The sequence below is a fragment of the Convolutriloba macropyga genome, chromosome 6, assembly GCF_964194025.1.
Source record: "Convolutriloba macropyga chromosome 6, txConMacr16.3, whole genome shotgun sequence".
Lineage (NCBI taxonomy): Eukaryota > Metazoa > Xenacoelomorpha > Acoela > Convolutidae > Convolutriloba > Convolutriloba macropyga.
The window spans coordinates 65,808,642-65,833,440 of NC_134473.1; the positions used below are offsets into that span (position 1 = coordinate 65,808,642).

Sequence of the window (24,799 nt, forward strand, 5' to 3'; positions counted from 1 at the left end):
TCAATCCGCTTTCTATGTCCTCGAAGAGAAGCGGTTTTTCCTCTTGACACGGACAAAAATGAAAGAAGCAACCCATCGCTTCAAAAACCGTGTTGCATTGGTTACAAAACCCATCAACTAAATAAGGACCGAGCTTCTTTTGTTTCTTGTGTGTGAACTGGGTTTGTATTTTACAATTGGGGTGAACCTGTTGGAAGCAGTCCATGACCTGCTGTTCAAAGTAGCTTCTCCAGTTCCTGTTCGGATGAAATTTTTCAGTCTCTTCATTGTACTCCCACTTTGTATAGGGTCCTGTTGGCATCTCTTTTGTCATGGAAAAAGGGTACAACTGACTGGCATCTATTCCGACGATGGACTTGCAAACGTTTTCTGACTCTCGAATTTTTGTTTCACCAACTTTTGCATACCTTGTAAAGATAATTGAGGGTCCCCCTGTTAGCCACTTTCGAATGTAATTATCATATTCTTTATCCTTCTCACAAAACGGAAAAAAAGCTGCATCTGTTGACGAATGAAGGAACCTGTTTGCCAAGTTGGGAAGAGTTTAGCCCAACTTCAACATGTCTACTTGTCTTGAGTGGTAAAAACTGATCATTTTCTTCATAGCCTCAAGTGTAGGTTCGACATCTTTGTTATTGTACCACATGAGGAAGTCACGAAACGTCTGCATACCTTTTCTTTCCCATATATTTTGAAGCTCCAAGTAATTTTCTTCGGCATTTTGTGGAACTTTCTTGAGTCTCAACTTCTTCAAAATTTCATCCTGCTCCATTCCACCGTTTTTCAATTCCACAAACTTATCGTAATCGACTGAAAGAACGTTGTGATTCTTCAACTTGCTCCAAAAGCTGTCAATTGGTGGCAGTTGGGATACATTCAATTTTTCAACACTGTCGAACCATTCATAGGGGAAGAAACCTTTCTCTTCACTCGCTCCATAGGCTTTTAGGAAATTATCCAGAGTTGTCGCTCCTCCCAGGAAGTTTAAAATGTCCAGAAACTGTAGACCAAGAAAATTCATGCCAATATATTTATTCCCCATTCGAATCACTTTAGGAATAACGGTTTTTTCTATTAAGAGGTGATGCAGAAGATACTCTTTGATTAAGTTCAAATCGTACCTCGAACTGTTGAACCCAAACACAGGAATGGTGCTGTAATAGTGCTCAAAATCTTGTCTCAAGTTTGATAACATCTTGAGCTCACATCTCAGTCTCTGAATTTCAATGTCTTCATCTTCCTCTCCATCAGGTTCCGCCTCGTTGTCAATTAGGTCTTCCGCTCCGGTGGGTACCTGCTTGTCTTTCACTGGAACCAATTGTCGAACAGTCCAATATTTTTCTTCCAATTCCAACACGAAATTATTGAGTTTTTCCTTCATTAGAAGCGTGCTTTTTTCTGCTATATTAGTCAAGCTGGAAACAAAATCACGGATTAGTTGAAGCGGATATTCGTTGCATATAAATATTGGATCGGAGAGTAGATTTGAAGATATTGACACACTAATTGGGACATGTTTTCCTATCCACGAAGTTAATTCTGTGTTTTTGAGTGTATTGTCGGGGACCGTTATTGACTCGAAATCGAATACGATAAGATTACAAAACAATCTCAGCTCTTGCGGAACATTAATTTTTACATCTTCCAAGCGCTCGAAAATAGTTTCAGATAACTGATAGTCTGCTGTTGGATATTTGTGTTTTGTTCTGTCTGAGCAATCCCTCATGTGGACTTCCAAATTATTTGATCTATCGAAAAAGTGATCGCATACGTAGCACCGGAACTTTTTGAGGAATTTGTTGATGTTTGCTGTCCAACAAATGTGGTTTTCATATCTCAGTAACGAAGTTGTCTTTGTATATTTCATCGAGGAGCGACGAGTAAGTTCAGCAAGCATTTCCGATTGTTCGTCAAAAAATATTGAGTAAACTTGAATGTTTCTGTCAACTAGTGCCTCAAGAACAGGAATATCGTCCTCATGTATTCCTGGAAAGGTTTCGTCATCTCTCCTTGTTGCTGTGAGAAACGTCTGCATCAATTCCATTGTTTTTTGTTGTAACTGAACACTACCGTACAAATCGTAAGACAATGCACGGAACATACACAAGTTGTCTTGGTAGGGCTTTTTTTTCCGCAATCCGAAACAAAACACTTAACGTGCTTGTTCTTGAGCAAAACAGATGGAATGTTTTGAGCAATACAGCCTAGAGGAACACCACTGAGGAGAAATACAAAGAAAGTGACATTTGTAAAGCAATAAAACTTCCATTTTGTGTCTGGACGTTGATTGATTAGATTTGGTAAAATTTCATTTTCTCTCAGCTTTGATTTAATATAATTGAGATCTGAGTCATCAGAGAGAACCATCGGATTTAAAAATATGGGGTTGTTATCTGCTGCGTAGTAGTAGCGAAACTCTTCAGGATTTTGCACACTCTGCAGCACGAATCCAAACGAAATACTGATTTTAGCTGAACTGGGTAACTCGTTGTAAACACAATCCAATTTTTCTATCACTGTTTCATGATTGATTTCCATTATTTTGAAGTTGTGAACTTTCTTTCGGGACAATTCAAGAACCGAGTCTCGCAGAAAGTGTTGAACCGTTTGAAGTTCACTGTGAAGAGCGGGAGATTCTCCATAGATAGATAAGTCAACTTCCTCGTAGGTGCTAAGAGTTGAACGTTGGTGACTTTTTTTTTTGTGATGAAGGAGTTGATAATACGTAGAGAAGGATAGGAGACAGCTGCTACAAGAAAACTTCTTCTTGATAATCAGAGACGGTGCATGTACAGAAGCAATGTGTTTCTGCAATTTTGCTTCGTCCGGAAATGACTGTGAGCATTGTGAACATCTTTTTGCGTGTAGCTTCTGATGTCTGCTCATGTTGGATTTCATAATAAGCTTATTGCAGGAAGAACACTGTTCCTTTGGGTTAGAATATCTGGGCATTTTCGCTGAAAATCAAAATAAAATGTAAGATTGGAAGTGAGAAACGAGGAGTACAAAAATATTGTTAAAATGAAATTTGCGATGGAATAAAAATTTGTCAGAAGTTGGAATGATTATTGTACTCAATTGCACTCAATTCGGTAAACCTGGAAAGAGAACATAAACGGAAATGAAAAGTCCTTCATCAAATATGGCGTAATTATGTCATAATGACGTAATTTTGTCGTTTTTACGGCATAATGACAACACTATGACGTAATTTTGACGTTATTATGACGTAATTATGACAACACTATGACCTAATTGTGACGTGCTATGTTAATGTGATGTTATGATTAATTGTGACAATAATATGGTGACTAATTGGATAATCACGTGAGAATTTTATGATTTTTAATGGTTTTTTGTAACCAATAATTGGAAATTTATTCTTACCTCCCAAAAACAAGTTTCAATAATAGCAAACTTACCAGTTTGTTTTTGGATTTGGAAGCGAAGTGAAGTGTTGCAATATCTACTATTGGGGGAAGTTGTGGCTGGCTAAAATGGTCCAGTTGAAATACAGTAACAAAAGAAGATTTCTATTAGTTAAATTTGTTTGCTTACCCGCTTCAATACTGCAAGTTTTTAACTTGGAACTCTTCTTGCTGCAAGCAGAAAGAAACGAAGACTATCTGAAGAAACGATAAATTAAAATAGAATTTTGATCAACTGACTTTTAGAAGTTGTTTGAAATAATGAATAGGAGTAGTGGCTTGGGAATAGGAGCAGTGGCTTAATAAAAGCAAACTTACCAGTTCGTTTTTTTTTGGATTTGGAAGCGAAGTGAAGTGTTGCAATATCTACTCTTTGCGGAATATTTTGGCCGGCTAAAATGATCCAGTTTAAATACAGGAACAAAGGAACATTTCTTTTAGTTGAAATTGTTTGCTTACCCGCTTCAACACTGCAAGTGTTCAACTTGAAACTGTCAACAAGGAGAAAGAAACAAAGTCTATCTGAAAACTGTCAACTTGAAACTGTCAACAAGGAGAAAGAAACTGTCAACTTGAAACTGTCAACAAGGAGAAACAAACAAAGTCTATCTGAAAACAAAAAGATAAATTGAAACTGTCAACAACGAGAAAGAAACAAAGTCTATCTGAAAACAGAAGTTAAATTGTATTAGAATTTTGACCAACTGATTTTTAGAATTTGTTTTGAAATAATGAATGGGAGTAGTGGCGGATGAATGAGTAATCCAAACTAATTTGTTATTGAGGGATTATCTTGCTAATCCCTTTCGTGTGAACAGCTTGGGTATCATGCTGTGCGGTACATTTTTGAAAATCACGTAAGTCGTACATAACTGTGAGTCATCATATCTAATGTAATATTTAAACATTTTATAGCTAATCCCCTTCGTGTGAACAGCGTGTGTATCATGCTGTGAGGTACGTTTTTGGAAATTTACATTATTAAAGTGTAAAATGGTAGGGGGACAATGACCTTACTGATTTGTTGTTAAAGCACTATCTTGCTAATCCCCTTCGTGCGAACAGCTTGGGTATCGTGCTGAGAGGTACGTCTTTGGCATTAGTAAAGTGTAATATGGGATGGTTAAATGACCTTACAATTTTGTTATTGAGGTACTATCTTTCTAATCCCTTTCGTGTGAACAGCTTGGGTATCATGCTGTGAGGTACATTTTTGAAAATCACGTAAGCTGTACATAGTGTAAATGAGTCATCTTATCTAATTTAATATTAAAACATTACCTAGCTAATCCCCCTTCGTGTGAACAGCTTGGGTATCATGCTGTGAGGTGCATTTTTGAAAATCACGTATAACGTACGTAACTGTAGATGAGTCATCCTACCTAATTTAATATTAAAACATTACCTAGCTAATCCCCTTTCGTGTGAACAGCTTGTGTGTCATGCTGTGAGGTACATCTTTAGAAATTGACATTAGTAATTTGTAATATGGTAGGGGGTCAATGTCCTTACTAATTTGTTGTTAAGGCACTGTCTTGCTAATCCCCTTCGTGTGAACAGCTTGGGTATCATGCTGTGAGGTACACTTTTGAAAATCACTTAAACCGTACGTAAGTGTAAATGAGTCACCCTATCTAATTTAATATTAAGACATTACCTAACTAATCCCCTTTGAGAGAACAGCTTGGGTATCATGCTGTGAGGTACGTCTTTGGAAATTTACATTATTAAAGCGCAATATGGGAATGAGTAAGCCTTACTAATTTAATATTAAGGGATTAACTTGCTAATCCCCCTCGTGTGAACAGCGTGGGTATCAAGCTGTGAGGTACACTTTTGAAAATCACTTAAACCGTACGTAAGTGTAAATGAGTCACCCTATCTAATTTAATATTAAAACATTACCTAACTAATTCCCTTTGAGAGAACAGCTTGGGTATCATGCTGTGAGGTACGTCTTTGGAAATTTACATTATTAAAGTGCAAAATGGGAATGAGTAAGCCTTACTAATTTAATATTAAGGGATTAACTTGCTAATCCCCCTCGTGTGAACAGCGTGGGTATCAAGCTGTGAGGTACGTCTTTGGAATTTGAGCGAAAATGGGCTATACCTAATCTTAATACATAGGTACTTCCTTTTACCCCCCCCCCCCCTGATCTGCTTAACTATTACTACTGACAATATAGAATTCTAGACTTCAAGTTGAATGATTGAAATTTTTTTAATCAAAGACAGTACTCAAATTTTCTCCAACAATGATCCAGGATAATTCGAAGAAACCCATTCGGTGCTAGGAAACAAAAATTGGTTTGGCCCCGCCCCAGTGTTTTTCTGACCGACAGTTGACTTTTTTTATTATAACTTCAAGACAAAGCTATACCAATTTTTACGATCAACATTTATCACAAAGCTATAGGATGTCTGCATACATCTTTGCAATGGGGAGTCTTTGCATTGGAGTGTTATTGGGGTGTATTGTTTGGACAACTTATCATTGTGCCTCTTTTTCACGTGGTTGTCTTCGTATTGCTAGTGTTCTGTGTGTTGCCTTCACGGTTCTGACAGTGATGATTTCTGTATCAGCTCCCACAGTGAATCTACGGTTCTTTTTCACGAGCTGCGCAGACTTCCTTGGAATTTATACCCCCCCCCCCTCCCCCCCGCGTTTGACGACTACTGGGATCTTTTGTGCTGCGTCTCTTCCCATCTGCTTATTGACAGCCCTCTACGTCGTCTGCTCTTTCGTTCTTGAAGTGTTTGTTCCTGAAGTCTACTCTCGTAGCACTATTATTGCCGTCACTGCCTACAGCGGTGTCAATTAGTTTTGCTGTGGTGCTGTCTTTCTCTTTGACAGAGATCCGGTTAGAACCCTTCTTGTCCACATTTCAATTTCTTCTTTCGTGACCAGCTGCTCTGATTGCTTCCCCAAACGGTCTGCATTGAAGTCTGACTTTACCGTGTCGTCGGATTCGTGCCCCCACCTAATGTGCGGACATGCTTGGTTTATGTGCGCGAGACTCATAGGTTGTGCATCCTGCATTGCACCATTAGTTGAGCGCTGCTGCGTCATCTTCGAGTTCTTGCGGATCTTCTGTGCTCTGATGTAGTTTTATCCAGAGCGTAGGCCGGGCCCTTGTTATAAACTAGCCTGCTGTGCTCACACTGTCTCTACTCTGTTTCATGTACCACAGTTTCGTCTCGTCTTATTCTGACAGTTTGTTGGTGTTGTCAGTATGTATCTCGCGTTTTGTGTTCGTTGTCTGAGTCAGGAGATCGGTGTTGCCATACTTCTCGCATCCATTTCTCCATCTTTGGTAGGAGCGTGGACGTTTTTCTGAGGAGTTTTTTCCAGATTTCGTATCGAATACATCGTTACATTGATAAATCAGCTTCTTCTGTCTATGGACAAACCAGCTGACTAGCCTTGACTTACTTTTCCTAGCTTAAGGAGGGTTTCAACTTCACTGTCTGGCCCAGTTGCTTTGTCTGTCGAATGATTCCGTTGTCTTCTTACCTGGGTTTCTAGCATTTCCTCATCGAAGGGCTCAGTCCCTGTCAGTTGCACTTTGATTACATGACTGGTGGTACAGATTTCTACCATGATTGCTTGCCAGTACTAACTTCTTTCGCTGTGGCCAAATGGGGGCTGGAGGAAGGTTTCTCAATTTCTCCGGAGCTGATGTGTTTGAGGAGTCTTTTTCCTTCTTTCAGAGATTGTAGCAGAAGGCGTAAAAGTAGCGTCGTATTTCTACTCGAAGGCCTCTTTATGGGCGTTTGTTCTTTCTTTCTACTCACAAGCTGGAAATTTTTACTCTTATTTGGAAATGGCCGTGATGAACTTGTGTAATTTTGTTGTCTCATCGTGGACCTCTCTAAGATTCAGGTGGATGCCATAGATTAACTCAAACCAAGTGTGACTGGTTTCGCTTGTGATTTCAACGTCCTCGATCCTTGGTTCTATTCTATCGAAATCAATGAGATCTCTCTGAACTGCCGCTGTGCTCTGTTCTTTTCCTTTGTCCCTTCTTTGACAGCACTTCTATTTATAGCCCAGTGAACGCTCCCGTCATTTTGTCAATCACATTCCTTCCCGTGTTTATGAGTCGTGCTTCTCTTGTCATTAGTTCGATTTCATCAGCTGTCCTTATGGCGTTCACAGGCGTTTTCGGATCAGAGTGCATCTGGAAGCTGGAGACCACTATATTTGCTAACTGAAACAACAACTGCATGTGAACGTGGCCCCCTTTGATGATGTTGATTTTCTGGCTTTTCGTTCACCTCGGACTTTGTTAATGTTTCCGCACTCAATCTTTTTGCTAGACTTCGGGGTGCTTCTGATGTCTGATCTACTTCGCTCGACGCCTCTGCTTGACCTTTGCGTGCTTATGACTACTTTCAACATGCTCTTACGTGTCTCCTCAGTGCTACCTTGTTGCCACAATTTGAGAGAATTGGACAAGTGAGCAGTTGGCTACTGTAATATTCAACACAGTCAACTATGACCCAGAAGGGAGTTATGACTCTCAAGGAAAGATGACTCTAAGAGAGTCATAGTGATTCCCTCCTGTGTGCTCCGAGAGTTATAGTAACTCCCGCGGAACTCCCGTGTTATGATTGCCTAGAGTAAGCTAAGGTTTTACGAGTATTCGTTTGAATGTTTCCATCCGATACTTACGAGAGCGGCTTCTTATATCAAAATTTTGATTTTCCAGCGCTTGTTCATCTGGCTTTCACTGTCGTTTTCTGTTCAGAGAAGAATTGGTCTTCATGTCATCTCCTTTTGGAAGTTGGAGACCCCTATACGTGCTGTAACTGACGCCTCCAACTGCATGTGAACACGACCTTCTTTGCTGAGGTCGATATCTCCTGGGCTCTTCGCTCACTTCGGACTTTGTTGATGTCTCCGCGCGCAACCCTAATGCTAGACTATTGGGCTCACGTGTCTTCTTTCCGCAGGCTCTCACATTGGCTCGTCAGTGATCCTTGTTGCCAGCTGGCTACTTGAAGATCCAATGTTCTCATGCCGGGAGCTGTTTCCTTGCTAGCCATATTTTCTTTGCTTTGATTGTCATGTGAGTTTGGTAACCGATCACTGCTGATCACATCGCATATGCAGAAGATTGCGACCTCTACACTCTTTCAGTGCGATCTAGAGGAAGGTGGTGTCTCTGGTCTCATGCTCCATGCAGTTTTGAGGTTCTGCGTCATGATTGGCTGGAGTCAAATAACGATATACGTGTTCTCGTTCGCATCGTACTTTTTTTTGCAAACACTAAATCAACTCTTAAAGTAAATCTAGAAATCTAATTCATTGTAAATATGCGACATAAATCATTTGAGTTTGGATTTGCATTCAAGTGTATGCTAGCCATGAGCTTTAGCACTGTCTATGTGCGGTCGGGCGACTAGATCCTTTCGGTTCTGAAGTCGTCGTCATCGCTGAGCTGTGAGCACTCTGTGAACCCGCTTCTCCCACTGCTGGAATGTCCTGGTTGATCTCTTAAGACACCTCACAATGTGTCCGGCTTGTCAATTATTGCATTACTTCTGAGACATGGTAGTATTTGGGCCTTGGCTTGTAAGGGGTCGTTCAAGGTTGTTGTCACTGCATATGATGCAGTCTATCATCCATGCCTCTTCATCTGTCCACGGCATGTTGAGACCGACTTCCTGGTGCCTGTCTTGTTTGGACAGCCGGCGCTGATAGGGTGCCTTGGCCCCGCTTCTCCAAGATCACCTTTGCAAGGTCACACAATAGTTGTGTCTTCTGATCCTATCGCCCCAGCTTCTAGGACACACTTAGAGAATGTGTCCCAGCGTCTCCTTTCTACCACAAGCATCCCATAAAGATTCTTTTCCGCTGTACCACCTCTGCATCTTGGCCTTTGTTGTTTTCAGGTTGCCTCTGATTTCTATGATGATTCTTGATTTTGTTGAAGGCGGACCCTGTCATGAGCAGTGTCGCGTTGGTCAAGACTGCATTACCCCCACACTTTCGCACTGTGTTGAGACCAGCTCCATCAACTGTTGATTGCAAGGTGCCCCTGTTCTAACTCAGTTCTTTGATGCTGTGTGGAGTTACAATGTCCATGGTAGGCCTTGCTTCTTCCATGCCTTGAGGCTCTTGATGAACCCTGTCTGATTGAGGGTAATGACTGCTGAGTCTTCGTCTCTCATAAATCTGGTGAGCCTTGCCTCCTGCATCAGTGGAACCCTCCTCTGCAACTCAGGTTTGTCCAGTCCTGCTTCGTCAAAATCAGCCTGAAACATCACCTTGGGCGTGCCTTTTGGTCACCTTATAAATTGTCTCAGTCTTCCTGATGACTCACCGGCAAGGTGAGTCATCAGTCTCATGATGTCTAAACCGGCAAGTTTCTGCTTGATTGTTGTCTTCGTGAGGACTATCTGATAGCTAGCACTTGGGGATGCAGTACGTCTACAGGATTCAGGTCCGCTGATGTGTCTTTAGAGGAGCTCTCCTATAATTGTCCAGCTTTTCTCCAGCTTTTTATGCAGTTTGTCGTTGTTACCCTTGGCCCTGTCTCGAAGCCCAAGTACTTATATAAGGACTCTGCTGTCAACGTGGGGAGGCCTCCTGCCCTGCTGCTGAACAGTGCTCTGAATTGTCACTCTCTGTCTGTCCTTTGGCACTGTGCCCACAGTGTTGCACACTTCTTAGCATTGAGAGCGCGGCAACATTTTTCGAGCAGCTTCCAGTCTGTTGAATGAATCCTGGAGCCCTGTCTGTTCCTTCGCTAGCTGGATGTTGTCGGCGTAGGCGAGGTAATTCAGGTTCTGTGGCCAATTCGATTCCAGTCGTCTGGGGTAATGTCTTCAACACACTTTCAATCGCCAGGTTGAACAGGATATTAGCGATGGATCACCAGTCTGGGTCCCTTGGATTCGTGTTTCCCAGTTAATCTCCGATATTTTGCCGTGTCTCATATAGCCCCTCTTAATATATCTGAGGATCTTTTGGTCCCTATGGGCTGCTTGTGCTAGGGTCCTGTGGGTCACACTACCAAAGGCCTCAGGTCTTCGAATGCCAGTTTGCGGCCCTATCTTTGTTTTTTGCCTCACTGATGATGTCCTGTGGCAGTAGAGAATTTATTGCTGTCCCGTTTACCCTCTTAAAATTCTTGTGTCTGATGTTGTCTTCTAGGTCTTCAAGTCCTGCGCAGCCAAACACTTGTGAAACACGCTGGTCGCTACACTCGCAGCCAGGAGCCACTCGGTTAGATGTTCGTCTAATAGCCAAAGATTGAAATGGGAGACCGGCTTCGTCAAAGGGATGCCTGCAGTTGTCCTCCTGATCACCCTGTCTGGTCCACTGGCTGTCTGTCCCATGGTCTGCACACTTCTGATCAGTTCTTCGATGGTGATTGGAGTGATCCACCCCTGGCATCTAATGGTGACCAATCGATCATGTCTATCTCGAGGAGCTGTTGCCATGCATCAAGCAACCCCGTCTTGTTGATGGTGTTAATCTCTCCAAACTTCTCCCAAGACCATGCTAAGACAGAAGCTGCTGTTTTTCCCTATTTCGTCTGTAGAGCTGCAGTGTTGAATACCGCTGTTGTCTCAGACCCCTCTTTGATCGTCAAGGTTGCTTACGAGCTGTCTGTCCGGCACCCGTCTTCCCTGGTTCTGGAGCGAGGGTTTTAAGCCACATCTGTCCGTCACTCTCAACATATTGCGTGAGTTCGTCGTTTGTCATATTGCAATGAAAGTCCAGTCTGTCCTCCGAAGTGTCCTGCACCGCAAATTGAGCGAAACCAGTTGGGTACTTTTGCTTGGCCACTAACGGGTTTCTGACGGGGATCCCTGCCCTCATGCGCAACCTTTGATGAGCCAGGCTGCGATGTCTGTCTTGTGGCTTTTTGACTTTTTCTGCTTCAAACCAAGCTCACTCCCGACCCGACACTGTCTTGTTGAGAACATCGTCGTCTCCAGTTGAGGCCAGACTTTTCTTCTGATTTAGGGTTGTGTTTGTTTGGAGTACTGTACCGGAGTACAGACTTTTTTTACCCAGCTTTTGGCAATTTTTTAAGGTGGTCAGCGCACACCAGACTGCCTTTGATTTGATATGGCTCCAAAACCCTGTTTTTTGGTGGTTTGCTTTCCGCGAAAGTTTGTTTCATTGTTTTCCTGGTCCGCGGTTTGGTGAGTGGTTTTGTAACCACTGGGCAAGTTTCTAAGTTTTGTCCATTCCGGATATTATTGATGGTGTGCTTGGATCAGCTGCTGGTGGCGGTTTCCAGTCGGACCCCGAGGATATTATACAGTCAATTTTGACCCAGAAGAGAGTTATGACTGTCAGGGAAAGATGACTCTAGGAGAGTCATAGTAACTGCCGTCTGTCTGCTCCGAGAGTCATAGTTACTCCCGCTGAGCTTCTGAATGGGGATTGGCTAGAGTCAGGTAAGGCATTACGAGGTCTCATTCACATTGTTCCATCGCATGTTAAGATGGAGAACACTGCATAAGCTATAACTGACACCACAAATGCATTTGAACGAGGAATCCGTTGCCGCGGTTGGAATCTCTTGGATTCTTCCTTCGCCTCTGACTTTCTTGATGTCTCTGCGCTCAATCCTGCTGATGGTCTTTGGGGTGCTTTTGTCTTATTTCCACAGGCTCTCACTTGGTTTCTCAGTGCTGCCCTTCGTCAGTGCTGCCACTTTACTCGAGCTGTGTGGATAAGTCAGCACCTGGCTCCTGAAAGATCCAATGTTTTCAGACCGCGAAGTTGTTTCCCATCTAGCCATCCTTTATTGCTTTGCTTGTCAACTGAGTTTGCTTATTGATCTTGTCGATTGAGGATCAGATCGCATCTCTCGGACGATTACGACTTCTAGTCCTTTTCAGCATGATCTAGATAAAGGCGGTGTGCCTATTTTCGTGCTCCTTGCAGTTTGAGCTTCTGGGTCATGGTTGGCTAGAGTCGGGTAACGATTTACGAGTACCCATTCACATACTCCATTTTTTTGCAAACACTGTATTCACGCTCTATATAAAGCTAGACATCAATACATAATAAAGTATATCTAAGATATGACCTCATACGGAGAGTCCTTAGTGAGTGGGTTGGCATACGAGGGCATGCGAGCCGTGAGTTTGTGAGCACTGTCATTGTGTGGTCGGGTGACTAGATCCTTGCGGTTCTCTAGTCATCGGTGAGTTGTGACCACTTCCTGAAAACGCTTCTCTTCCACTGCTGGAATGTCCTGGCTGATACCGCAAGACATCTCACGATGAGCAGTTGGAGGTGACTCTTCTTCAGGCGCAGGTTCCAGAGTATTGTCACGTCTTAGGTGCCATTGCCCCACGCCAGCTCATGATCAGGGCGCCAAATGTCACACTTCTAGCCTTTGTCATGCACATCACGTCTTGCACAACTTCTGGGACATGGCAGTAGTTAGCCTTTGCTTGGTACTGATCATGTTGTCACTGCAGATGATGCTGTCTATCACCCAGGCCTGTTTGTCTTTCCACACCACTAGGTCCGGCTTCCCGATGCCCTGCCTTGTCTTGATCACTGGTTCGGCAAGTGAGCTGTAGCCCTGCTTCTCCTGTAGTCCCTTAGCTAGGTCCACGCACATGTCGTGTCTCCTGATGCTCTCGCCCCAGCTTCTGGGACACACTTGGAGGATGTGGGCCAGCGTCTCACGTCTGCCGCAAGCATCACAAGAGGGGTCCTGTCCTCTCTGCCACCATCTTCGCCTTGGTTCTCTCTCCTCTCTCTCCTAGGCGTTCGCCGTTCATTCGGCATGCCCTCCAGTCGCGCTCGAACATTTCCTCACATGACGGGCAAAGTTTGATGCTGACTTGTACTCGTTACAGTATTCGCACCATTTCGGTGGCTTGATAACTGTTTTGGTTGTTCTGGGAGTCCTTGGGTTGCATTTTTTAATGTGATTCTGGTAGTTGCTGAGCATCTTGAAAATTGAGTCACATTTTCCGCAATAGAACACCGTCTTCGTCTGCTCGTGGATCCTCTTTACGTGGCATTTTAGCCCTGCTGCAGTCTTGCATACTAGTCCACATTCGTCGCATTCTAGGCTTGGGGTTGGTGGTTTTTCATTCCTTTCCCTCTTTTCCGCGAATCTGAACTTGTTTGCTGTTTTGCTTTCCCAGTCCTCCAAGTGCTGCATTCGTTTCCTGACCATAGCTTTCCATTGTTTCCTGTCCTGTGCCCACTTGTGTGCTTGTCTCCAGTCAATGCCAGCTTCTGTTAACAGTTTCCTCCAGTAAAAAAGCGTCTTCCTTTTCCTGGGGTTTTAGGAAGTCCTTCGAGGCTTCCCAGCCATCCCATGACAAATTTTCACAGGACGTTCGTCTGACATTCGGAGGATATGACCAATTCTCTCAAGAGTCCTTTTCTCGATCTTCCATCTTAAACTCTTGACCCCGAGAATATTCCTCACGTCTTGCATGTTCTTTCCTTCTGCTTCCATTTGTATGAGCGGTGGTGCCTTGTTGTTGCTCCACACTGAGCGGTAACATTTGTCGATCCAACTCTGTAACATTTTGATCTCTCCAATGTACTAGGGTCTTGCTGCACAATCGAAGAGTAGGCCACTCTCAACGCAAGTTTCCACAATCTGTGCCTGCTTGGTTTTTGGAAGCTTGGACTTCTTTAGTTGGTTCCGACACCGCGCCCGCAGTGTTCCAGCACGTTTTTTGCGGCACTTTATATCTTCTTTTGGTCCGAGCCAGCGACCCAGCATTCTGATTCCATTTGCCTCTTCGCTGGAAAAGACCACCCGCTCCTCCTTGTCTTCGTTGTTTCGCTCTTCAAACTTGTTCATGACGTCCTTCACTATGTTCAGACCATCTTCGAGTTCCCTTTTCTGTCCAATGATGGTTGTGTCGTCCGCGAACAAGGAAGAGCAGACATTTCTTGTTTCCGTTTCACTGTTGGCTTTTTCCACTCTGTCCGGGTGAGGGATTGATGGCGATGGTATCCACTTCCACTCCACACCTGTCGTTTCGTACTCTTCATCACTGTGTTCTTTTCTCTATCTCTGCGATCCGCATGACTACCTGATGGAATATATTGAAGAGGCAAGGAGAGGTAGAGCAGCCTTCTCGAAGCCCTCTCTCTGGTGTCCATTCGTCGCTTTCGCCCTCCATTCCCTTGACACGGTATTTCGTAGCCTCATGCAAATCCATCAAGGAGTTCAAGAAACTCCCATCCATTCCGTATCTTCGCAACATTTCCCACAAGGCCGGTTTATTCACTCTCGGGTAGGCCTTTCTTAGGTCGAGAAGCGTAGCAGTGGGGTCGGTGCTCTCTTCTATTGGCAGGTTCTGTTGCTCTCGTCTCTTCCGTAGGTCATCTGCGTCTTCCTTCATACGAATGATCACTTGGGTGGCGTCTGTTGTTGATCTGCCCGGCCGGAAACCGCTCTGATTTTCGTCTAACAGCCCTAATTTTTCAGACCACTGCCTGAGTCGTTTGGACAAAACTTTAGCCAAGATTCTGCTGCCCATGGCAAGAAGACAGACACCTCTGTAGTTGTTAGTGTCGTTTCTGTCCCCCTTCTTGTGTAGTGGAACTATTTGGCCCACTTTCAATGCTTCATTCCAGGTGGGGGCTCTCTTCTCAAAGCTTTCTGTAACGATTCTCACTACGTGGTTCTTGGTGGATTGTGAGCTCAGTTTGATATACTTTATTCTGACATTGTCCGCGCCCGGGGCTGAATCCTTCATATCTTTCATGCATTCTTCAATTTCGTGGGGAGAGGGAGTCTCGTTCAGCTTCTTGTCAGCTTCAACATGCCGTGGATCGTTCCGCCAGTCTCCCATTTTCCTCACCCAGGTCATCAGCTCTTCAGGCATGTTCTCGTATCTCTGACTCGATACTTGTTGGAAGTGCGTCTTGAATTCGTCGGTTGTGATTGTGGTGCCCGAATTGGGTTTCGAATCCCTCCCGCCAAGTTGCCTCAGGAGGCGGAACATGCTGCCCATATCTCCTTTTTCGTTTGCATCTCGACATTCGTTAAGGATATTGTCCCACCACGCTCGTTCCAAGTCCGTCAAGCAGTTTTTCATGTTTCTTCGCGCCACCTTGAGCTGGTCCTTAGCCCACTTGCTGTTCCTTCCCACTTCAGTGTCTTCATTTCTGCATCTCACTGCTTCAGCAATCTTTTCATGAAGTGATTCAAGCTCCTCTTCATGACCTCTTGTCCAAGGGTTGGCAACATGACGCTTCTTGATTCCACATATCTCTCTGACTGCTTTTTCCATTATCTCCGAGATATCTTTCCAGCTGCAGTCCTCGCTCAGGGTCGTACTGAGGACCTCGGTTCTTTCCAAGAATTCTAGTGCCTTCTGTTGGACATTTAGAGCTTCCCAGTTTAAGTTTGGTTTCCTCTGTGTCCTGGCAAGGCGGTTGTTTTTAGATGTTGTTCTGATGGTTAGAGTTATTGGTTGATGATCGGACAGTGCGTTGTCATCCGTAACTTTCATACTCTTGCAGAGTTTGTGTCTTTCGTCCTTCCTCATTACAAAACCATCTAACTCGTACCATCTCTTATGGCTTTCGTTGAACCACGTCCCCCTCTTTTTGATGTTAAAAAAGGAGTTAACCCATTGCATCTCATTCGTTTTGAACCAGTCTATGAGGTCTTCCCCTGCAATTGTCGATGGAGTGGTTAGGCCATACTTTCCATTGGCTGGGCCCCGCTCCTCTCTTCCTATATGTGCGTTGTGGTCTCCGCCAATAACCAAGGCTAGTGACATCGGGGTTCTCGCCAGTTCGCTTTCTAGGAAGTGACGGTACTGGTCAATATTTTCCGGACCATTGCTCCATAAGGGTTGATACACAGACACGAAGCGTATTTTCTCTAGGGTTATAGATGTTACTCTGTCTCCAAAGTTCTTCTTCTGTCCAAAGTTCTTCTTGTATCCACTGGTTGATTCGCCTTGGTTGTCATCAAGTTGCCTCTGATCTTCGTCACTGCGATGAAGGTGGACCCTGTCAGGAGCAGTGTGCCTTTGGTCAAGATCCCATGACCCCCACATTGTCGCATTGTCTTGAGTCCAGCCCCATTCACTGTGGTGTAGAGTCGGTCTCCCTGTCTGACTCTGAGCTCTGCTATGATGTGAGGGGTTACACTGTCAATGCCTTGCTGCTTCTATGCTCTCCAGCAGTTTCTTGAAGAAACCTGATTGTGTGAGCTACCACTGCTGGGTCATCATCTCTCAAGAGTCTTGTTAACCTAGCCTCCTGCATCAGAAGAACCCTCTTCTGTAGTTCAGGTATGTCCAGTCCTCCGTCATCAACGTCAGCGTGGAAGATCTCCTTGAATGTGTCCTTGGGCCATCTCATGAACTGCCTCACAGTCCCCTGATGACCCTGTCTAAGCCACCCAGTACTTGCTTCGTTGTCTTCGTGAGGACTATCTGGTGGTAGAGACTAGGGATGCAGTACGTCTGCAGTATCCCGATTCGTTGCTGTGGCTTCAGGGGGGCTCTCCTCAGATCATCTAGCTTCCTCTCCAGCTTCTTGATGAAGTTTGTCTTAGTGCCATGTGACCATGTTTGAATGCTCAAGAACTTGTAGAAGGACTCGGCTGTCATCGTAGTGAGACCTCCTGCCCTGCTTCCGAACATTGTGCTAGGGTTTATCACTATTTGTCGGTCCCTTGGCACTGTGTCTAGAGTTGAACACTTCTTTGCATTGAGAGAGAGAGGCCACATCTTTCTTGCTCTGTCTCCAGTCTGCTGATTAAGTCCCGGAGCCCTGTCTGTCTTTGCTAATAGCACAACGTCGTCGGCAAAGGCGAGGTGATTCATCTTCTCTGTGCCCATCTGGATTCCAGTCCTCTGGGGTAGTGTCTTCAGCACCCTCTTCATCGCAAGGTTGAAGAGGATTGGGGAGATGGGATTCCCCTGTCTGACTTGGAGATCAACATTGGAGATTGACGGGTCAAGACGTCTGGTGAAGCCCTCCAAAGGGGTCACCCTTTGGAGGGCTTCACCAGACGTCTTGACCCGTCAATCTCCCACGTTGTGCCCTGTCTCTTGTATTCCTTCATGATGTATCAGGATGTATCACGTATTGGGATGTATCACTATGCTTGCTTCTAGTGCTTCTTCTGCCTGGGCCTTGTGGGTCACACTGTCTAAGGCCTTCTTCACATAGGCCAGTTTGAATCCCTGTGTGTGTGTCTTTGCCTCACTAATGATGTCCTGCAACAGAAGAGAGTAGATTGCTGTTCCGTCTTCCCTCTTGAAGCCCTTCTGTCTGATGTTGTCATCGATGTCCTTAAGTCATGCAGCCAAACACTTGTGGAACACCCAGGACAGTACACTTGCCACTGTGATGGTCTGAAGTCCATTGGTTCCTGAGACCCTTACACCTTGGGATGAACACTGTCCTTACAGTCAGGAGCCACTCGGGTAGATGTTCAGCCAATAGCTAGAGATTGAAGTGGGGAACCATCTTCTTGAAGGGGATGCCAGTCATCGTCTTCCTGCTCACCCTGTCAGGTCCAGTGGCTGTCTGTCCCATGGTCCGCACACTCTTGATCACTTCGATGGTGATTGGAGTGACCATCACTGACCGCTGATTGTGCTCAGATCGATTGTCTCTGCCACAGTCTCGAGGAGCTGCTGCCATGCATCTAGGAACACTGTCCTGTCTGTGATGGGGTTCTCCAATGACCCATCCATGACTGATGGAGCTGCCTTTGCCCTGTCTCGTTTGTAGAGAGCCTGTAGTCTTGCATACTGAAGTCGTCTTGTGTCCTTCTTGGAACGTCTGGGTTGTTTACGAGCCCCTGGTCCACCACTCTTCTTCTCTGGTTCTTGAGAAAGGGTTTGTAGCCACATATGTCCCTCCCTCTCGACGTACTGGGTGAGATCGTCATGCATCATATTTTGCCATTCATCTGGACGATGCCAGCATCTCTACATCAATGAATGTCTCAAGACAGTGCCTTGGCCTGTAATTTTGCTCAGTGGTCTCGACCCTGTCTTTTGCCTGCATCAGTGCCACAAACTGCTGATTTTTTTTCCAAGCCTTTGAACAACTCTGCGGACCGATGGGGAAACAGTCTGGCCAGTTGCTCATTCTGTTGCTTCTGGGATGCAGGATTTAGGCCCATCATCGCTTCTTTGACCAGAGCCATCTCCTCGAGTGTCCACCTTGCTTTGAATCTCCTTGTCTTCTGGGCCTGCATCTGATGGTAGTCATCTGGGTGCCTGTTTCTTGTGTGTACTGAGAGACCAGTCTGTCCTTTGAAGGGTCCAGCTCCTCAGATTGAGCAGCACCAGTTGGGGGCTATTGCTTGGCCACTTACTGGTTCCTGGAAGGGATCCCCGCCTGCATGTCTACCCTGTGATGCGATGCGCCCATATGTGATGCCCCTGTCTTGTGACTTCTGGTCTTGTGCTGCTTCAGGCCTAGCTCACTCCTTAACGGACCCTGTCAGCAGATGTCACAGGTCCACATCGAGGCCACTTCTCCACAACTAAAGAAGCAGCATTATGAGAGTCAGAGTTACTCCCGTCGTTTACCTGCGTTTATTTTAATATCTTCTCTTTGACTTTCAGAGCGCTGGGTAGAAGTAGCAGAGTCGCCATACGGCAAGAATGCGATTAAGAATTAGCACCAGTCCCTGGGACGTGAAAATTTATGCTCACTAACTCCGGATAAACTGGTTATCCAAAATTTTTGACAGGGTTGAGAGGTACAAATTTTTAAGGTTGAGAGGTTTTTGAGCAATTTTTTGAGCCACATTTTGAGTTTTTTGCTCGAACGAAGTTTGAGGCAATTATTGTAAAAATGTGTTTTACAATAATGATTTTTCTGAGTGATTTCATTTACGAGTATTCAGAAATGAAGTCTGTTACTAAAATAAAACCGATTTTGTGTCGACGGTGTATAGCCCATATATTGAAGTGCTGATTTTCCTCGACTCTGAGCGCAGAGGTCGCGGGCGCGAACCCTTCATTAGTCAGAACTTGCACCATAAACTATTCTCTAGCCTATGCCCCATTCTAAATTGGTTGCCTCGCCAGTCGTTCGAGAGCAATTCGTCCGACGTTAATTGGTTTATGTTTAATATCTATATGGCAGTCAGGTCATGTCTCTAGTTTTGGCTATTTCGATTTTTTATAAAAAACTTTCTGAAACTTTTATTTTACTATATAAAACAGAATAAATAATTGTTACAGAGTCCGTATTCAGTTGTGAACTGTCAGTGGCTACTGCTCCAGTTAGTACCGCAAACAAATGGTTGACATCTGCAGTTGGAAATACAGCAGCAATAGGCGAAGTTGATGCGGGATCCATTCAACATCAGTCATATTTCACACTGTACAAAAATATCATCAGGTCAAGGTTAGTATAGCTTTTTTGCGCGATGATAATGTGAAAAACAACCGGTTCAATTAGTTTTGTTTACATGAAAGGTTTGATTTTGCTATTTTATCGAATTGAAAAACGGCTGATATATTTTAAGAGGTGTAATTTTATGACATCACAGTAATTGTTAAAAACTGTTTAATTGCTTTCGAAAAAATTGAAACAATTATTGTAAAGGCGCGTTTTTAATGCAAAATTTTCGCTCGACCGTTTTCTTCTAGAACATTCTTTTTGAGTGACTGTTTCACGCTTGACTTGATTTTTTGAGTTACATGAATTGCGCACATTCAGAAATTAACGTTGTTCAAAATTAAATCCGATTGTGAAGCCCGTGTATAGTACTGGTTAATGACGCCCCATTAAAACTACCCTAAATGTTATCCGAGGGGTCGCGTGTTCGAACGACACCCTAGTCAGAAGTTTTTGCACCATAAAAGTTTATCGCCCGCCAGTCGTTCTAGAGCAATTCTTGTGATGTTAGTCGGTTTATGTTCATTTTTTTTTAGTTTAAAAAATACTCTGTTAGAAAGTTTTGTTGGATTTTGGTTTATACTTTTTTAAAGTAACGTAAAAGGAATAACTGTAGATTAAATGTTTACACATTCATAAATGCAATAGAATTTAGTTGATCCCAACTTTGCAACGATGCTGGGTTTAAATTTAGTTTTGTATCGTTTAGAGACGAGAAATCCGAATCACTGGAGTCTTACATTGGATCTCTTCAGGACAGGTATGAATTTATTTTTATCCCTCTGGTTTAATTCTTAATTTAGAACACTTAATTTTTTATTGTTGTGCAGGATAACCCATGTTTTACATAAAAGTGTGCAAGATTGATTGTTTAAAAAAGCACTGTAATCAGTATACAACATAAATAGTGTAGCAACAGTTTTTGATTAGTCTTCATCCTCGTAATTAAAATATTGATATTTTAGCGATTTTTATGTAAGCAAAATACTGCGAAACTGTTTGTCTAAAATAAATCTTTTGATTTCTTTACTGCTTTGTGCTTTTTATCATTTTTTTATCGATATTATAGCGCTACAGGCATTCATAACGGAAAACGGAAATGAGTTAGAAAGATACTTCGTTTTTGGTCTCGATGGTAGTCTTTATACATTATGTCTTGAATTGATTTTGAAAACTAAATTGTGAAATAAGTTGCTGCTGAACGCCGAAATGTGTCCAGTTTTTTATGATGCTAATTTACGAAAATATGATATTGCAAATGTTTCATAGCTTGACTGAGAAGGAGAATGCATTGGAAGGGTGCAATAACCAGATTATTGAGTTGACAGAGGAGGTGACCAAATTGAACAAAGAAAAAGCCGATCTGGAACAGAAGCTGGTTGAGCTCACCAACACTATTACCAAGTTTGTTCTTTGAAAATAAATTTTGATTTTTCATAAGCGATGATTTTTATTACTAGCTGGGATAGCGATAGCTGAGAGGAGCTTTTGCATTGTCTTGATTTTTTGCATTACGTCTTTGTTAACAATCTGTCCACACATTCTTCGACGTTTTGTTGTTAACGGAGTGATGAAAACAGCAAAAAGCGTATAGAAGTTTTTCAAACTGCTCTTAATTAAAATTCAGGGATGGATATTATTAATAGCTGCTCTAGAAATTCTGAGTGATTCTATTATTGGCCTTGTCTTGTTTTTTTTTGACAATCCAAAGGATTTGTTGTATTGGGACGCTGTTTTTTATTGCTCTCGAACGAAGTTGTAAACGTGTTGGTCTTTCTTATGCAGAATGTCTGCTTGACTGCTCGACATTCTTTGACTTTTTGAGTGACACTTTTTCACACTTGAGTTCTTCATTTTTGGGTGATACCAGTCTCTCTTGTTTTGAAATCAAGTTTTTTGGGAAAAGTGATGTGAGCGAAGGGAAATCAAAGCTATTGTAGCTGAGTGACTAAGATGTCCGAGTGCCAGTTGGGGGGGGGGGGGGGGGTCCGGGGTTTGAACCCCTTTGATTTTATTTGTTTGCACCCATGAAACAGTTCTAAGCCACGCGCCCTCTGATGTAAATTGCCCGCGCCTGTCGTTCAAAAGCAATTCATCCAACGTTAGTCAGTACTGTTTTAAGATTTTCCTTGCTCCGTTTGACTTTTTGTTGTTTAATAGAGTAGTAGTAAAGACAGAAACAAACGTGTAGATTTTTGCAGCAATTTTTTTCGCACTTGTTTAGTTGATATTCAGTGTTGATTTTTTTAATTGTTGCGGAATAAATAGCGGAGCTTGTTTTTTTTACAATCCAAAGATTTCAGATTTGTGTTGCGACGCTGTCTTTGCGATCGGTTCACACTTTCTTGTCAAGGGGGTAGTAAAGCGAGCCAGGAGCAAAAAGCGTGTTGTTTTTTGGTTTGATTTTTCAAATCAAAAACTGCTTTTAATTGGATTAATAAAATTTTGGTTTTTCAGATGGAAATTTTTTTGCATGCTATTTAAAGATAAATATTAATGGTTAAAACTTTTAGTTTCTAAAAAAACCTCTATGGGCAATTAATGGGTTTCATAACTTTGACACTTCGATTGTAAGAAAATATTGTCGAATCTTCGAGTTTCTAAGTAGTTTTGGCGCATTTTGATTCCTTTCTTCTTTTTTTTCAAAATTGGCTTGTCTTTTCATAGGCACAACGAGACACAAGTGAATTATTTTTAGGTGTTTCAGTTGATAGCTAATACTTTTTTGACTTTTGCTTTACTTGTTTTCTTAAATTATTAGACAACTTTTAAATTATTTCAAGATTTGTTGTTCTTTTTAATAGCCACCGTTAGCCTCTCAACGGCTATTATTTAGGCATTCTCCTTTATAATTCGCTTTTCCTTTTGATCATTTTTTTCACATGTTAATAGCTTTCAATTTAGAGACTGAATTAAATGTAATTTTAGAATCTAACCGAATATGGAGAATTTGCACAACAAATAAAAAATTTTTTGACACTTTGAAAAATTCTGTTAATTTCTATCTCTTATTTTTTTTTCTCTTTGAATCCCAATATGCGTCAAGCGGGTCAACGGCGGCTATTTTCCGGCCATTTGCCGGCTATATTTTGTCTGGTTGCTTTATATCAGTAATGACAAGTTTTGTTAGTTCCGCAATGAAATAGAATTGAAAAAAATTGTTTATGCTCAGTTTATATTAAAAAGTTTAATGGACTGTGACATTACTTGTTTTCAAAAATATCAGTGACTTTATGTTTTTGACCGTGTTTGTTAGCTTTTTTCCGGTCACTTAGCCTCCTGTATGACCGATTGAATTCGCTCTTCGAATTGGCACAGATAAGTTGTTTTATTGCTTTGATTCATGTCTCTACTGTTTCAAAAACTTTGGCTCTACTTTTTGTACTCTACTAAGTTTGTAGCAATTAAATTAGTCCTGTAATCTTTTTATGCGATTTTTTGCTGGACCGATTTTTGTCTGACCAATTTGACTCGTCATCCTCAAAAACTGAATAAACAGGTAGCCACCCCCATTATCAACCAACCCCATTATCCCCCGTTCAACACTCCCATTGTCCACCCTCCTCCACCTGCCGATTTGAACCCCCCTCTGATCTAACCTTCTCAAGCCTAACCCGTCCATTGCTTGACCCCCACCTCACCACACACACACGCGGACACTGGTCACCCCTAACGCTAGTATCCCTAAGCCACAGCTAGCTGCTCCCAAAGCCAACCGCTCGCCGGTTGATTGATAGGAATTCGCCCGACGTTAGTCGGTTATGTTTTTAGTTTTGCCTCTGCTTGTCCGTTGTTGGTAACTTGTCCATTTTGTCATAAGCGGCAGTTCTCTTGAGCTCTGCTGTGTAATTAGGCATAGTTGGAAACACTTTTGGGCTTAATTTTTGACATAACGGTTTATATGACTTCGACTTTGTTTGTTTTCAAATCAAATGTGTGTTTTTTGAATATCGACCGTATGTGCCTTAGTCACTGTTTACTGTCACTTTTCTGTCACTTAATCACTGTAATGACAGGCGTAATTAGGTTTCGATTGAAAAAATACTGAATTGTTTTCAACGTTTCAGTTTTTAGTTACCAAATGTCCATTTTTTTGTTTTGTTTTGTCCCTCAAAGATAGCAGAAAAAATTGGCATATGCTTCCTTGTTGAAAGTATTTTGATGTACTTTGCTTTTTAAACGTAGTAACGTGTCCCAATTAGTTTGACGCCACTTAAACTCAAATTCAATAATGAGATTTGATTTTTTTTGCAAAGTTCTTATGTACTATACTCGTACTTTGTCTTCATTGATTTTCGTCAATATTAATGTAGGGCCAATAATGGGAACTGTTACTTAAGGTTTTCAAATTTAAAGTTTTTGCAGTTGGAGTTTTTGGGAAAGAGGTTGTTTTCTTTTCTTGTTAATAGCCGCCCTCATTTTCTCAGCCGGCTATTATAGCCCTCCTATTTTTTTTTACTTCGTCGAATAAAAAAATGTTTCGCTTTACTCATTTTGCCGCTTTTTCAACATTTTGCGTGATATCTTTTTGACTTCTCTAGGCTAGTTTATCTCTTCTCTCATTCTGCTAAAAGTGATTTTGATTATCAGTTGCTCAGCAAAGCAATTCAAAATGAACAGAGTCAGTATAAAAATTGAAGTCAGAAATAGAAACGGGATAAACCCATAAAGCCCAATTTTAGATGCCCGCTATTTGAACGTCGTTCCTATAAGTCTTAGTTACCATCTCTAATGCCTATTGGTATTAATAGTAGCCCCTGTAGACTCTCTCTATCTCTCTAAGAAACAGAAGTACGTTATGTTCAACTACGAAATGCCATCAAAATAAATCGGACTTAAAAAATGTTTTTGTACAATGTTCTTTCAATCCCAATCATGCTTATTGGAATCAACGGCGGCTATTTTCCGGCAATCTGCCGGGTATGTTTCAAATTTTATCTTCTGTTTTTTGGGCTTGTTTATATGCAAGATTTCTATCTTTTCAAGCTTTCTTCTTCTTATTTGACTTGTTTTCAGGTTCT

At 42.6% G+C, this 24,799-nt stretch overlaps 1 protein-coding gene across 1 annotated transcript in view; it reads left to right on the top strand.

Moving 5' to 3' along the window:
• The window catches only part of LOC142340526 (uncharacterized), a 118,819-nt gene that overhangs the window by 21,356 nt on the left and 72,664 nt on the right, over positions 1 to 24,799 (top strand). Inside the window, exons 3-5 of the mRNA XM_075391086.1 lie at positions 19,619 to 19,784; positions 20,488 to 20,538; positions 21,048 to 21,182. Coding sequence (XP_075247201.1) covers positions 19,619 to 19,784; positions 20,488 to 20,538; positions 21,048 to 21,182 — 352 coding nt within the window. The remainder of the gene's footprint in view (positions 1 to 19,618; positions 19,785 to 20,487; positions 20,539 to 21,047; positions 21,183 to 24,799) is intronic.